We start from the raw sequence: 12,500 nt of genomic DNA, 5'->3' as shown, positions 1-12,500 counted from the left end.
GGAACATCATCCACCCATAATCGTGATGCGCAACAATGTAACTGACAGAATGACACTGTGACAAGTGCACTGCTCAGTCGATGCATTTCAGTGACGTCACTGGAGAGGGAAATTGGCGATCGGATCCCTCGGTGGACGTACCTTATGTTATTCCGTCTTGATGTAGCCTACGATCATTTAATTTACAGTATGAAACACCGTCATTCTGTAATTTCTATAAAGACTCGGGTAGCTACGTCACCTCCATGATAAATGAAATCTTGAAATTCTTGCACGGAAGAAGTTTGGAAATTATGAAGTATTAGCTTTTGGACGTCAATCATCATTTTCCCGTAACAAAGTTTATAATTGACATTTCGAGAACTTCTAGCTCTTGCATGAAGCAATTATAAGTAAAAACTCACCTGATAATACCGGAGAAGTGAAATAATTCAGCAGTTAGGTAACAAAGATACGCCAAGCAGAATAAAGCTAGTGGCTCCACCACTAAAATCGAAAAAAAAGGTTATGTTAGAAATATTCGTGAAGATTATATATATATATATATATATATATATATATATATATATATATATATATATATATATATATATATATATATATATATATATATATATATATATATATATATATATATATATATATATATACACACCTATGTGTGTGTGCTTGTAATTTAGTATGAATCTAACCACTACAATAAATTTCATAATACCTTCATTGAATTAATCCTCAGTTTGGTTATATCACAAAATCCCAATTTGTTTTCGTAAACTGTAGCATTCAAACAAATATCATCAGCACAACCAGAATAAAAGTCATAATTAGTCTTACCTCTAACGTCAGCTGTTGATTTTGTGATGAGGGCTGTTAGGCCGCCATAGAAAATGCCGATGGCGATGCCCCCGAAAACAACAATGAAGAAGGCCACGACGGCCAATGCGTACTGGGCAGCGGGCACGGAATCCATCGACAGGAATGTGTTCATTGTGTTGTAAATCACAACGGTCACACCATCTGTTAAAAAACATTGAAATCATTTAGCATTTGTCTGCAAAGACTGAAGATATTTAGGCTTTCGATTAGAAGCTGAAGACTCATGTTTTCTAAGTGCTTCAATAATGTGGATTTCCAGGATTTGACCATTAATATGAAATAGCCTACACTGTGCGATATTGTAAATACCTAAGAATGTGTACGACAAACAGATATTGTATGTACTGTAGTGCACAGGATTTCCTTGTGTGATGCGATCAGGAAATCAGCCTTTAAAGTAAAGTAACTACAATAAAGGTGATGACTGACGTGTTTGATAAATGAAACTAACGTTCCAATCGCAAAGAATACCATCGCCTTTACAGCAAAAATATAGCAAATTAATATTTTCCATTATGCGAAAACAAATGTGACCGGTTTTGTGTTCACGTCACCCAAGAGGCTCTAAGCCTAAACCTGTTGGATGGATAAGACAACCCTATCATATGCGAAAGTAATCTACAATAAACAGAAAAGTACTTGAAACCTAGTGTATGTCAGTATTAAAGGAATTACCCCACTGAGGGACAAGTATTTGTAACTGCTAATTATTTACGAAAATGTCTACAGTATTCGAAGACATGGCCTAAATCAATGACATGGCCTAAATTGTTTGGTGATGTTGATGATGGTGCATGGAATTTGGGTCATATGGACAGGGACTGGAGCAGGGGAGACCTGAAATATTTGAGATCTAAAACAGGTTAAGTTTCAGTTTCAAGGAATGACTCACTGACAAAATTTTTTCAAAGAAAAACAACATTAACTTTAATATTACTTCTTTCTAAGTTAATGAAGTCAACTTTGTAACATTCATCCCTTTGGACGTGCATATACTGTAGGATATATAAACAAAAAGAAAGTAATTCCAACAGACTAGCTTCTTGGGAGATGAAATTTGAAAATATTCTCACCTCAACTAAATATCTGTTCATAGCCAACTGGAAAACTGTTATTCTGAATGATAAATGTTGCATATCAAGTTAAGGTGATGCTAGAATACAGTTGCCAAATGAGATAAAAGAATTAATATCCAATATACTCAGAAAGAAAAGCTGGAAAGGAAATATGTTCAGTTACCTTTATCCTCGTTGTAGGACGACGCCATCTTTAACTTACTTAACACTACTTTCAATTATTCTTTGCTTCGCTGTAGCAATATTTTTTCGCCTTTGATGTAACTCCCCGTCACTACCCATCGATACAGATTCACTGATTTGCGTTTGTCAAACTAGGGCTACGACAATGTACGAAGATTGTATATATCCAAATCGTCAAGTGGATCAATGAATTAGTGTGATATTTTGAAAAAAAAAAGTTCCAAAATTTAGAGAGGAAAGAGCGAAAGGAAATTCATTCGCGTAAACCAACACTTAATATGTGATGCTTTAATTCTACTTTTTTTGACATGTAAATAAAACATTTGCAAATGAACGATTTTGGAGTTATGACAAAAATGTATACACACTAGTGGTCTGCTCGATTGTGTTTATCTAAAAAAGAAAAAAAAATATCAGCGCAATAATACTTTTATCCGAACACAAAGGGACTTGTTTACCAGTTATAGAAGTGCAAAAAAAAAATTGCTTATAACAATTACTAGTCAAATGGATAGAAAATTTGTTCGGTTTTTAAATGTGCTCCAATTGTGAAAAACCCTTTAATTGAAAAAAAAAAAAATCTTTGTACACAATACGGCTGTTATAAAACGATTAAGGTTTCGTCACCTGACATTCGTCACCTAACCGTTCTCAGGCGGAAGAAAGAAACCTTCAGGTATACACGCGTCTTTCCATGATGAATATTGCTTTTCATAAGGTAAGTTTTCGTTTAAAACAAGCTTCAGGGAATTGAATACATTTAGAAGAGAGAGAGAGAGAGAGAGAGAGAGAGAGAGAGAGAGAGAGAGAGAGAGAGAGAGAGAGAGAGAGAGAGAGAGTATAAAGTAAAGGAAACTATCAAGTGTGCGAAATCCTGGTAAAGACGGCACAATTCAAAAGGTTGACAGAAAATAACAAACCAGCAAAGTAAGAAAGGCGTGTATAACCAGCCCTTATCTGAAGAATCACTTCGAAGACTTGTTTCGGCAGATTTCTCTTCATGATTTCAAAGAAAATTGTAATAGTATTCAATCACTTACTACTTATTCAAGAGAAAAATTATTTTGGTCTTGTGTCCTTCCCTTGGAAGAGGAAGGGGCGATACGAGAGAACTTTTTAAAAATTTAGTTTGCCCTTGCTGCAATAAATAAGGAATTATATACCTGGCTGTCTGTTAAATGTTATCGGTCGTTGCCTCAACATGGTAATCCTCACATCATCCCGAGTCATACGATTCATTAGATCTCTCTCTCTCTCTCTCTCTCTCTCTCTCTCTCTCTCTCTCTCTCTCTTACCGTTGAGTAAGGATTCTCCGAAAACGAGGAAGTAGAGATCCTTGTTGACCCCCAGCTCCTGGAAGATCACTAAAACGGCCACAGGATCCACGGCCGAGATTAGGGACGAGAAAACCAAGCACTCCCGCAGGCTGAAAAGGAACACAAAAGAATCCATAAATGGACAGCACGAGATACGATCTTTCCAGGGCAATGTTTCAGTAAACACTTGAATAGGGTGTTTTAGATTTCCGAATATCAATCATGCCATAAAATAACACCGATCTTTAATTCCCAGCATCAAATTTATACAGAGAAGTTATCATACAGTCCACTAGTAAAAATTTATTATCGTTTTTGCTTACAATAAAAAATGTTAAACAAATTATAAGACTATTCTGATTAAAATGAAAACAATTACCTGTATCAGACTATCTATATGACAGAGTCTATGTTAAACGGGAGAAACATCGTTGTCTCTCATTCGACAAAAAAGAAAAACAATACCGAATTTTGCATAGCAATTGAGAGTTGAAGTACATGTTATAGTAGAGCCGGTAGCCTTCAATTCGAAACTGTGTGTGGAAAATCTCCAATGATCGGCTTGGTGTAACGCCCCTTAGAAACGTGAGTGGCATATCAACTGGCCACAAAATTTAACTGCTGAGAAAAATAATCAAATAATCGATGGGATGGGTAAGGAATTGGATTTCATAGCCAACGATTCATAGGGAAATGCTAACTTTAATGATTAGTTTAATGAACTGTTAGTTGAAGCCACTATACTAAACGGCGTTTTTCATGAAGATAAGTGAATGCAAAAGACAAATATAGACACATCAGTAAAACCATATTTGTGTAGTAGATTACTGAATCTATATGAAGATTTGTTAATTTTTAATCCTTATGCACATATATGTTTGCAGTTAGAGATAGTTTTAACTTCCAACGAATAAAAAAAATCGTAAACTGAATTTGAATTCTAAAAAAGCAAGTTCACTTTCAAAATTGATATTATTCTATTACCATTTTTAATTTGTAAACATTAAAAACTGTCCCCTTCCCACATCATATGTCCGTCAGGAACAATCCATCCAATTAGGCAATTAGGTATCCTGCAGACCCAATTTCTTTTTAACGTAAATATAATATGAGATAAGACTAATTACCTGAGTGTGATATTCCCCATGGCTCCCAGGGCGCCTATACCATACAACGTTGGTCCTGCGATTTGGGGAAAATCAAATATATTATTCACTGCATTCTCAGTATCATAACCTTTTTCTTTATCCTATCCGTGTCATTTAAACGGGTATCAAATGTATACTCAATGTCTCTATTCTAATTATCATCAGCATTATCTTAATTGGAATTAACTCACTAATTCGTTTGTTTCCCCTTTTTACAGTTCAGTGTCAACCCAATAGTTTTTATATACAGTAGTTCCCATATAATCTTTGATTTTGTTGAAACTTTAAAAGCCACCGTAGTATGTTGGGTGATGGTGGTTCCTTTCACATAATACTTTTAATCCTGGCCTCTTTTTCAAGGTCACAGGTCAAAGCAAAATACAATAACATTGACCTAATACTTTCATCAATTATCTTTATTAATGCTGCAAACCTTCCTAAAAACCAACCTTTTATTTTTTTTCTGATAAAAATTCTAACCTTTATAGGTTTTCAAGGTTACATGTCAACATAAAGTTCAGATCAATACATTTATCGACTTTAATGGAAGTTTACATTAAAATTATGATAAAATTATTACTTCCAGGTGAAATTATATTACTTTATGTAATATTTTTGTCAAAAAGTGGGAACAGATGAGTGAAACCTTGTTTTATTAAAAAATCTAAAGAAAATTAGAATTTTATAAATATATCTATACATATATACCGTACTGTGTATGAGGCTGCAATGATATAAATTCATGATTTACGAGCATCTTTTTAATGTTTGTTATTACTAGAATTTACTTCAAGTAAGAAAAAAACTAAACAGATAAGAATTTCAGAATTTGTCCAAGGATTGGAAGTGCCCTATACGAGGTAACAGTAAGAACACTCTTAACCAAAACAGCTGTACTTGACCAGTTTCAATCATAATATAATGAAGTTTTAGTAGTTATTACCACTAATAATAATATTGAAATATACAATGCCGATAGAAATCAATTAAACTAGTTAGTGTTTTATGGTTCACGGCCTACAACTCACCGTATGCATCATGTGGTTCTCACTTAAATAAATGTTATATCGAAGTAACATTTTCAAAATGTCTTCATATTGCAAATATTGTTTTCCTCAATTTAAAATCTCCTCCATTTATAGTAATAATGACAGGAATGAATGAATTAATTAATGCTGCAATAAAAAGCTATACCTGAAGGGGGACATAATCTATATGAATAACAATAGCCATATCACCAACCATATTCCGTAAAGGAAAGAAATCTAATATAGTGTATCTATTAAGTATCTTGTAATCTTGTGGAATACAAAAATAAAATAAATGTGTATGCATATATATATATATATATATATATATATATATATATATATATAATATATATATATATATATATACAATATATATATATATATATATATATATATATATATATATATATATATATATATATGTGTGTGTGTGTGTGTGTGTGTGTGTGTGTGTGTGTGTGTAAACTGTATATATTCCTTTGTGAGGGGGATTCCTTAACGTGGTTTGCGTATCGCCATGATCAGCAAAGTTATACTAGTCAGAGCTGCCAATACTAGTTTGGCCTGCTGTTACTAATGAGACAAAAACCTCCCTTCATCACCAATCCAGCATGATGATGAAAACTGACCTAATCCCAAACATGAATTGACATGTCTGATGCTTTTGTCCTGCAATGGACTAAAAACGGCTGCATCTGTTGTGTTTATAATTCTTCCGTCAAACGCCATTTGCTGTTTATGAAGAGGGTGGCATCAGAATTTAGTACGCCAGTTTTTCCCTCTTTGGACTCTGACATAAAGACTTCCCTCCATGCTCCTCTGGCTTGGACTCTTTTTGCTCGAATGTCCATCTTGCCAGTAAGTTTTCCTGTATTCCGATTTTCCATCTACTATTTTTTTTTTTTTTTTTTTTTACAATTCCTCACTATTTCTCATTACATGTCCAAACCATCTCCTTATGTGATCTATTAAGCTGCTAGGCACAACATCTCATACAAAATTCTATATTTTTGACACGATTTTCCCAACGCATTCAAGTAATTAATGTAAATTATCTGCAGTCATCTTCCTGACAATCTGAGAATATCTTTTTTCTTCAGTGAATCTTAAGTTTTTGCTTTCTTTCCTAATGACGTACTCGCAATTACTAAAGGTTGAAGGACCTTTTACCACTTCGTTCTGACTGTTGCGAACCCTTTTGTTGCTGCATTCTCAATACCTGCTTCACTAACCAGGTGTTCCAAAGCTCTCAGGCACTGAAAATCTATTCGTCCAAATATTTAGAAGTCCTGAACATCAGCTGTGACACCTTGACATCAGTGATCCAGGCAGCTGTCATGCTAGATATCCCATAATCAAACACTGTATATTGTGACACCATCTCCTATCGGTTCACACCACCAGGTTCACTTCTGCCTCTCCCAAGGCATCAACGAAATCACTTCCCTGGGTTTTTTTTTTTCTTTTCTTTCTTTCCTTCTTGTCTAGTCACCTTACACGTTGATTTACCTATAAGGATTTTCAGCCACCTCCTCTCTATTCCTTTCTTATACTTTTAAACACATTTCCATTATCTATCAACCTGATTCTCTGTTAACACCAGATCCCAAAGGCTCTTCTTTCTGCACTCATTTGTAGCTACCTCTGTTGTTTGATAAGAAAGCAAACAGTGCTCACACGATGGACGCAAACATTTTCCTTGTAATTTTTCTTTACACCACAACCTCTCTTCACTGTACTTCTAATTTATGGTATAGTAAAGTCAATAGGTCGTCGAGTCTGTGGTACCCTCTACTTTCGCAATACTCATCGTTTTGCTTAACTTGCACTCCATCAAGCCCGTCTCGGGATTCATACTACTTCTTCTTTAAATGCCTCATAATAGAATTTATCGATTACCCCTTTCATAATTAAATAGGAACTGGCGTTAACATTATTTCAATAATACCATCTTGACCTTTCCTCTAGTACGATTTCCAAATATTGTATAGCATTCTCAAGCAATCTTTTCTTCTATAATTGTATTGTGCCCCTATACCTTTGCGTAACATGCAAGCATCATTTCGGTCTTAAGCCTACCTGTATCACGATCTCAAATAACCCTATAACCAACGATAGGTTGTTTCATAATAATGATGAACACAACCATCACTGACAAATTCAGCTTCCACTTATGGTTTACATAAGCCTCATCAGCAGCACGTAATCGCCCTTATATTTGCTGTTACAATTTCTTATTGAGACGAGTGAAAAGAAGAATCTTATCGACGAGAATATTTGCAAGATGAGAGAGAGAGAGAGAGAGAGAGAGAGAGAGAGAGAGAGAGAGAGAGGGGGGGGGGGGAGAGAGACGGGAGGCAAGCTGGAAAAAAAGAGTTAAATAAGAATTAGAGGGGTCATTGGGAAAAAAATTAAAGGAGAGAGAGAGAGACCCTTACCTTATTGCCTTATTCTATGTTTGGGTTCCCTCAGGTCACTCAGTGTGAGGCACCTCGTATATCCACCAAAGAGTTGCTAATGCATCTTCCGGTGTATTTTGCATATTCCAGTCTTGGATGGTCTGGGATGCATCTTAGGTATTTATCGAGCTTATTCTTAAACACATCTACGCTCACTCCTGATATGTTTCTTAAATGAGCTGGCAGCACATGAAATAGTCGCTGCATTATCGATGCTGCCGCGTAGTGGATTAATGTCCTGTGCGCCATCCTTAGTTTTCCTGGTATAGTTTTGGGCACTATTAATCTACCTCGGCTTGCTCTTTCTGATATTTTTAGCTCCTTGATGTTTTCAGTAATTCCTTCGATTTGCGTCCATGCTTGTATTATAATGTAGCGTTCTCTTATCCTTTCTAGATTATAGTTTTAAAAATTGCAGTCTTTCCCAGTAGTCAAGGTCCTTAACTTCTTCTATTCTAGCAGTATAGGACATTTGTACACTCTCTATTTGTGCAATATCCTTTTGGTAGTGTGGGTACCATATCAGACTGCAGTACTCGAGTGTACTACGTACATACATTTTGTAAAACTTAATCATGTGTTCAGCTTTTCTTGTTTTAAAGTGTCTGAATATCATCCCCATCTTTGCTTTACATTTTGCCGACAGTGTTGCTATTTGGTCGTTGCATAACATATTCCTGTTTAACATTACACCAAGGTCTTTAATTGCTTTCTTGTTTGTGATTGTCGCATTATTAGGTCCCCTGTATGCACATACCATTCCTTCTGTTTCCATAGTTTATCGATTCAAATTTACCAGAGTTAAATACCATCTTATTTATCTCTACGCGTTCCTATATTTTGTTTAGATCTCTTTGTAGTGAGTTCTTATCTTCATCACGAGTTATTTCTCTACTTATTCTTGTGTCATCGGCGAAACTTTTGAGTCTTTAACATTAGTCTATGTCTGATATCATAATAACAAACTGCAGTGCAGCTAATACCGTACCCTGTGGCACGCCAGATATTACCTGATCTTCATCTGATTTCTCATCATTTGCAACCACTATCTGTTTTCTGTTTTGCAGAAATTCTTTTACCCATTTTCCTATCTTTTCCACAATATTATGCTTTCTCATTTTTTTTCTCTAATATATCATGGTCTACCTTGTCAAAGGCTTTTGCAATATCTAGATAAATCACATCTGTGTCTTTTTCATTTATCATATTTTTGTATATGTTTTCACAGTGTGCTATCAGTTGGGTTTGTGTACTTTTTCCGGACACAAAAACGTGTTGACCTATATTAAACAAATTATTTTTAACCAAATGATTCATTACTTTCTTTTTTATTACCCTTTCATACACTTTCATAATATGTGATGTTAGACTAACAGGTCTATAATTGCTTGCCTCTAGTCTTGATCCACTTTTGAAAATAGGGGTTATATAAGCTAATTTATGTTTAACATATATCTTGCTCAAACTTCGCGATAGTGTGTGCAGTTTTTTTAACAAAATCGCTGGAACTCCATCTGGTCCGGCCACCGATCCATTTTTAATTTCGCTTATAGCCTGCACAATATCTGCTTCATTAATATCTATATCCGTTAGATATCCAACATTTTCTTCTCTCATTTCTGTTTCATTATTCTCATTCGCAATTATTGGTGTGAACTCACTCTTATATTTTTCTGCTAACATGTTGCATATATCCCTTTTTTTATTCATTAACCATCTTTCAATTCTTAGAGGGCCTATTTCTAATCTCCCTTAATTTATCTTTTGTTTTTTTTATTTCCACCATTTTCCATACAGTTTTTCCTTTTGCAAGATTTTTCCTACACTTTCTAATTTTCTGAAATAAGATCCTTCTGTCTCTTGGTAAACATGTCTGATGTTTATTGTTTTTTTTTTTTCAGCACATACTTTTTAACAATTTTCTCCATTATTTTGTACAGTATATCCGTATTTACCTGTATATTATCACTTACAAATACATTTTTCCATTCTTTGTTCAATTCTTTATTTATTTCTGACCATTTTATATTCCTACTATAAAATTATATTTTCCATATCCTTCCCATCGTTTTGTGCTTTGATTATCTCTGCGATCACTTGCTTTGGAATGGACTATTAATTCAATGACATTATGGCCTGAAATTCCCGTGTTATTATACACTATCATTACTTTAACATAATTCACCTCATTCACAAATACTAAATCTAGGACACTGTCCTTTCTTGTTGGAATGTGGTTTATTTGTTGCATATTATGTTCTAATAGCATATCTTGAAGCTTTTCAAATTGCCTCTTATCTTCTACGCTACTATTACTCTCTTTTTTATATGTATATATACAAAAACTTTCTTCTATCCGTTCTTTCCAATCCACGAAAGGAAAGTTAAAATCTCCGGACAGGAGTATATTCCAATCTTTATGGTTACTACATTTATCATCTAGTTTTTCTATTATTATGTCAAACTCTAGTATTTGGGGGTCTGTAAACTACCATATTCACTAGTTTTTCATATTCAAATTCTACCGCAATCAATTCACATTCTGTGTTGCTGTATTTTTCACAGACATTTCCTTGATTTATGTCTCTTCCATATATTGCGGTTCCCCTTGATTCCTATTTATTCCGTCTGATCTATATGTTTGGAAACCCTTTATCTGGTCATCACTGTCAGTCTTTTGGGAATACCATGTTTCACTTATATTTAATATATCTATTTTTTCAATTTGGGTTAGTTCTTCTAAGAACTCTATTTTCCTTTTAGAGTTACTCGTGACTAAACCCAGTGCATTCATCACTATTATGGTTTGTGTTTCATCCCCATTATTTAATATTGGTAATAATATGGATTCTCCCATGCTTCCTTACTGTTCTTATTTGATGTTCTTTTCTTCATTTCCAGGAATTCTGCCATTAAAAAATCCAACTTTTCTATTATATTTGCTCTTTCACCTTTATATTTATTTTTGTGTGTATACCTGCAATTATCCAAATATCTGCACCAACTCCTGGCATTATAGTTGGGCTATAATTGTGCATATTTGGGTTGAAAGGCATCATATCTTGGGGCCTTTTGTGCATAGCGTGGTATATACTTGGCTAGTTTTTTTTATTTCTTTTTTGTTTCATTTTTCCTTTCATTCTTCTTTTCTGTTTGCTAAGTTTTCTGACTTCCATTCATAGTTGCAGGATGCATATATTGACATTTTTTGTTAAATTTGCATCCTTTTCCTTCTTCCAGGTTTTGCATATTTTTAGACGGAGATCTCTGCATTCGTCTCCATATCCGTATAAATCCGCACATTTAACATATATTTCATAACTATGGCATATCTTAGGATACTTGTAGTAGAATCTTTCACCAAATTTGCAATTCCCTCTTTTCACTGAATTGCAGACTATATCTTGCTTTTCTGTTTTTTCCTTTTCTTGCGCTTCCCCAAAAGTATGTAGGTCTGGGTAGAATCTCTTGGGTCTATTATTTGCTTCAATCTGATTATTTATTTTTTCGTAAGTATGTTGCTGAATGGCATCATATGTTGTATCAATGATTTCCTCTACATCCTTACACATATCCTGTTTATTTTTTTTTTCTCTCTCTTCTTCTTCTTCTTCTATTTGCAGATTCAGTCTCGACTTGATTATATCTTCTATCCAGACTAAGCATGTTGAGCAGAATACCTTTGTTTCTTTATTATTCATTTTTTGTTGTACTTCAGCGTAAGTAGGGTGCGTTGGTACATGACATGCATGGCATTTACTTAATAATTGTTGCAGATTAAGAATACTGTACCACATCTTACATGTATTGCGACATTTTGGCATTCTTTTTCCCAATGCATCAATCAGCATATTCACCATATTGGACTTCTTTTTGTTCTTGAATGGAATGTGCTGATTGATGCAAACTTTCTTTATAAGTATCTTTATCACCTGGATCTTCTTTGGAATTTCTTCTATTATTTTGATGATGTTTTCCGCAGACTTGCTCCAGTTTGTTGGATCACATTGTTTCAATATGTTTGAGAATATTTTTCCGTCACACTGGTTGGAGCAATTTGTGACTTCTGTTATCAGTATATCTAGTTCTTGTTGTGCCAACTCATGGAATTTACTCTTGCTCTTGCTGATTGCAGCAATATCCCTCCATGCCTTGCTTGTGTTAGAGGATGCCATCTTGTTGAGATTTTTAGTAATTCACAAGATAACTATCCTATGCCGATGTTTTATCCCACTTTTCTGACCTCAAACTAATCACCGACTATTCACGAAAACTTGTAGCTATATTCCACTCAATAGGCTTTTGTTATTCGCGTTAAATCAGCTGATTTCTTGGATCACAAAATGGGACTCACTAGCATACAGTAACACTCACTCAGAGAGAGAGAGAGAGAGAGAGAGAGAGAGAGAGA

At 34.5% G+C, this 12,500-nt stretch overlaps 1 protein-coding gene across 1 annotated transcript in view; it reads right to left on the bottom strand.

Moving 5' to 3' along the window:
• The window catches only part of LOC137649393 (probable Na(+)/H(+) antiporter nhx-9), a 473,554-nt gene that overhangs the window by 246,071 nt on the left and 214,983 nt on the right, over nt 1-12,500 (bottom strand). The window contains exons 9-12 of the mRNA XM_068382378.1: nt 4,579-4,633; nt 3,431-3,561; nt 835-1,017; nt 405-486 (exon numbers count right to left, since the gene is read on the bottom strand). Coding sequence (XP_068238479.1) covers nt 405-486; nt 835-1,017; nt 3,431-3,561; nt 4,579-4,633 — 451 coding nt within the window. The remainder of the gene's footprint in view (nt 1-404; nt 487-834; nt 1,018-3,430; nt 3,562-4,578; nt 4,634-12,500) is intronic.

The sequence above is a fragment of the Palaemon carinicauda genome, chromosome 11 (genome assembly GCF_036898095.1).
Source record: "Palaemon carinicauda isolate YSFRI2023 chromosome 11, ASM3689809v2, whole genome shotgun sequence".
Classification (NCBI taxonomy): domain Eukaryota; kingdom Metazoa; phylum Arthropoda; class Malacostraca; order Decapoda; family Palaemonidae; genus Palaemon; species Palaemon carinicauda.
The sequence above is the reverse complement of the archived record's forward strand: the minus strand, read 5'-3'. Positions and strand labels throughout refer to the sequence as shown.